The sequence below is a fragment of the Oryx dammah genome, unplaced genomic scaffold (assembly GCF_014754425.2).
Source record: "Oryx dammah isolate SB20612 unplaced genomic scaffold, SCBI_Odam_1.1 HiC_scaffold_740, whole genome shotgun sequence".
Classification (NCBI taxonomy): Eukaryota; Metazoa; Chordata; class Mammalia; order Artiodactyla; family Bovidae; genus Oryx; species Oryx dammah.
Window position 1 is genome coordinate 1 of NW_024070890.1, and position 4,214 is coordinate 4,214.

The window sequence follows — 4,214 nt, forward strand, 5'->3', positions numbered from 1 at the left end:
GTATATTGGGGACTCATAGAGGCGGGTTTTCCAATATTTTCGCTCCAATTCCTCAAAATCGGAGTAGAATGGAGTCTGGTATTTTTCAGTGTTTGCTAAGCGGCGGTACTCTGCCACGGTCATGGCTTTCTTCTTTTTGTGGTATTGGGTAAACACACCTGCCCGCCCAGAGACCACCTGCTGGAGCGGAGCGGCTATTAGGATGTCATCGATATCCTCGTAGGTCTGTCTGGCTTTCCATTCCTTGGGTGGAACTATCTTAGCCAAGCCTGCTCGGTGGGCCCCTTGCGATTCTATGTAAGCAATGTATTTGTTGAAATCCGCATATTCTTCCACGGTTGGGTGGAAGGTCATGATCTTACAACTTGGGTTCTGGGAACCAAAGTGCTTAGCCTGCATGGCTTCAGTGTAACCAGCAGTGGCCTCTCGGGGTCTTAGGTGTGCTGTGGGTACCTGAGAGTGTTAGGGAGTAACCTCTTCCCTATACTTTTAGAAAGTTTTGCTATGTCTGAGGGGCAGTGACTCAGACTAGAACTTTTAAACCAATGAGGTGGTATCTTTTCCAGCTTGTTAATCCACCAGAAGGACAATCCACCCTTGTCTGTATTCTGTAGCCAAAGGAAAGAGGGTGTTTCCCAGAGGGGAAGGCTCCCTGAACCAAGTCCTGCCTCGGCCTGCAGCTCTGTGACTTTCTTTGGTAGGAGGTTAAATGCCTCGGAGGCCTCCCGGGATTCACAGGCTTGAGTGCCTGGCAGTTTCTCAGCTCACTGTGGCAAAAAGTGTCTTCATGGAAGTTTCAAAGCCAAACCTAAAGAAAATACAGAATATCTGAAGATGAGTAGATGACAAAAGGAACTGATTTAACACAAGATTTCATAGCAATCTGAATTTCAAAATTTGAATTTAAGGGCAAAAATATACTTTTAAAACAGGAATGTAAATTGGTGCAGTTATGGTACATACTATGGAAAACTGTATAGAGGTTCTTTAAAAATTTTAAATAGAACTATTATATAATCCAGCAATCTCATTTCTGGGTATATATCCAAATGAAATAAAAACAGAATATCAAAATAATATCTGCCCTCCTAGGTTCCTTGAGACATTACTCACATTAGGCAAGATATGCAAACAACCATAGTGTCCATCCATGGTTGAATGAATACAGAAGATGCGATGTAGATATTTGGTGGAATACTACTCAGTGACAAACAAGAAATTTTGCCATCGCAACAGCATTGGTTGACATGGAGGGTATCATTCCAAGTAAAATAAGGCAGAGAAAGAAAGAAAGTACAGATACCAAACTGCATGTTCCTAACAAGCATTATCCTTAAAGGGTAAACATCTGAAACATTCCAACTAAAGTATAATTATTAAATTGCATTCACAAACAGATTATTAGAAATATATGGATCAACTAAGTTTCTGAACACTGGTTAGCATACAAAATCTATAGATCCCATACACAAGTTAACATCAATTATGAAGTGAAATAGTAAAAAGTTTCAATTCCTTTAATGACAAATAGATGCCTCCAAAGAAGAAATCAAAATCATATGCATTTAATACTTGTACTTAAAATGCATAAAATGAGAATTTTACCAAGAGGAAAAAGTTGCTTTCTAATATAAAATGTCTTTTTCATCTTTGTAGTTTAAAGGACAAACATCAAAAAAAAAGGTGCTTGCCTTCGGCTAATCTAAAACCTTAATTCCAAACGAGGAAACACTACAACCCAGAAAATGGTTTCCTTGAAGAATTCAGCCTCTAAATAAAAAAGGTTGTGCTTAAAGTTTGGCTCTATCTGTCCCACTCAGTTTCAGCTCAATCAGCACCACCCTAATTCTAATCTCCTCATATCCAATCAAAGTCTTTAATTTGATCCTACACATTTTTTCAAGTTCCTTCTAATTGACTCACTCCTTACCCAATTCTAGAAACCTTATTTCCATTGGATCCCAGTTAATTAAATGAGGTGCTTTTTCCTGAAAATCTTTGTGATTTTTACCAAAAAAAATTTAAGAAAAAAATTAACTCCATTTGTCAGAAAATAGTTTAATAATAAAAACACAAGGAAACAATATCACAATGTATCTCTCTCTCACTCTCTATATGTATACAGTATGTATATAGTATACCTACTATATATATATAGTAACTTTTAAAAACTTGTAATAGAAAAATACTTCTTTTGCTTACAAGCACAAATAGAAATAAAATGACATACCTCTGATCAGCAAAACCCTGATTCCAACTGGAGCTAGTCAAGGATTCAGAGAGACAGTGTTCTCACAGCAGCTGGTCTCCAAATGCAGACCAATGTCCTGATGGCTCTGGCTTTATACCTGGGCAAAGGTATAATTTGATCAGGACCAATCAACAGTAATCATGGGATGAGGGCTCTGATTGGTCAGCCCAGGTAGTCTGCGCCCTTTTGATTTTTAAACCAATCAACAGAGAACTGAGAGGTTGAAAATTATAGGAGTGGCACTTCCCTGGTGGCTCGGATGGTAAAGAATCTGCCTGCAGTGTGGGAGACCCAGGTTCAATCCCTGGGTTGGGAAGATCCCCTGGAGAAGGCAATGGCAACCCACTCCAGTATTCTTGCCTGGGAAATCCCATGGACGGAGGAGCCTGGCGGGCTACACAGTCCATGGGGTCGTGAAGAGCTGGACATGACTGACTGAACACGACAAATTCATATCAGCTCTAGGTTACTCACCATAATATCGTGGTTATCCACGCCTTTAAGACCTTTCTTGTATGTTGTTCTGTGTATTCTTTCCACTTCTTAATCTCTTCTGCTTCTATTAGGTCCTTACCATTTCTGTCCTTTATTGTGCCCATCCTAGAAATTAATAAATGTTCCCTCTCTATCTCCAATTTTCTTAAAGAGATCTCTAGTTTTTCTGATTCTATTGTTTTCCTCTGTTTCTTTGCATTATTTAGGAAGACCTTCCAATCTCCCTCTCCATGCTATTCTCTGGAACTCTGCATTCAGTTGGGTATATCTTTCCCTTTATCCCTTGCCTTTCACTTCTCTTTCCTAGCTATCTGTAAAGCCTCCTCAGACAACCACTATGCCTTCTTGCATTTCTTTTTCTTTGGGATGGTTTTGCTCATTGTCTCTTGTACAATGTTATGAACCTTCTTCCATAGTTCCTCAGGTACTCTGTCTACCAGATCTAATCCCTCGAATCTATTTGTCACCTCCACTGTATAATCATAAGGAAATTGATTTAGGTCATATTTAGGTGTATGGCCTAGTGGTTTTCCCTACTTCAATTAACCCTGAATTTTGCAATAAGGAGCTCATGATATGAGCTAAAGTCAGATCCAGGTCTTGTTTTTACTAATGATATAGGGTTTGGCAAAACATGAACCATGAACTTCCTGATGTTCAAGCTGGTTTTAGAAAAGGCAGAGGAACCAGAGATCAAATTGCCAACATCTGCTGGATCATGGAAAAAGCAAGAGAGTTCCAGTAAAACATCTATTTCTGCTTTATTGACTATGCCAAAGCCTTTGACTGTGTGGATCACAATCAACTGTGGAAAATTCTGAAAGAGATGGGAATACCAGACCACCTGACCTGCCTCTTGAGAAATCTGTATGCATTTCAGGAAGCAACAGTTAGAACTGGACATGGAACAACAGACTGGTTCCAAATAGGAAAAGGGGTACGTCAAGGCTGTACACTGTCACCTTGCTTATTTAACTTATATGCAGAGTACATCATGAGAAACGCTGGACTTGAAGAAACACAAGCTGGAATCAAGATTGCTGGGAGAAATAGCAATAAGCTCAGATATGCAGATGACACCACCCTTATGGCAGAAAGTGAAGAGGAACTAAAAAGCCTCTTGATGAAAGTGAAAGTGGAGAGTGAAAAAGTTGACTTAAAGCTCAACATTCAGAAAATGAAGATAATGGCATCTGGTCCCATCACTTCATGGGAAATAGATGGGGAAACAGTGGAAACAGTGTCAGGCTTTATTTTGGGGGGCTCCAAAATCACTGCAGATGGTGATTGCAGCCATGAAATTAAAAGACGCTTACTCCTTGGAAGAAAAGTTTTGACCAACCTAGATAGCGTATTCAAAAGCAGAGACATTACTTTGCAACAAAGGTCTGTTTAGTCAAGGCTATGGTTTTTCCTGTGGTCATGTATGGATGTGAGAGTTGGACTGTGAAGAAAGCTGAGTGCCGAA

At 39.7% G+C, this 4,214-nt stretch overlaps 1 protein-coding gene across 1 annotated transcript; it reads right to left on the reverse strand.

The window, feature by feature from the left end:
• Positions 1–6: 6 nt before the first annotated feature.
• LOC120859377 (lysine-specific demethylase 4D-like) lies at positions 7–726 on the reverse strand (the record flags this gene model as incomplete). The annotated part of the gene is made up of 2 exons (XM_040235512.1): positions 596–726; positions 7–481 (listed from the first exon to the last, which is right to left on the reverse strand). A coding segment is annotated over exon 2 (393 nt), but the record flags the coding sequence as incomplete, so codon positions are not given.
• Positions 727–4,214: the final 3,488 nt, after the last annotated feature.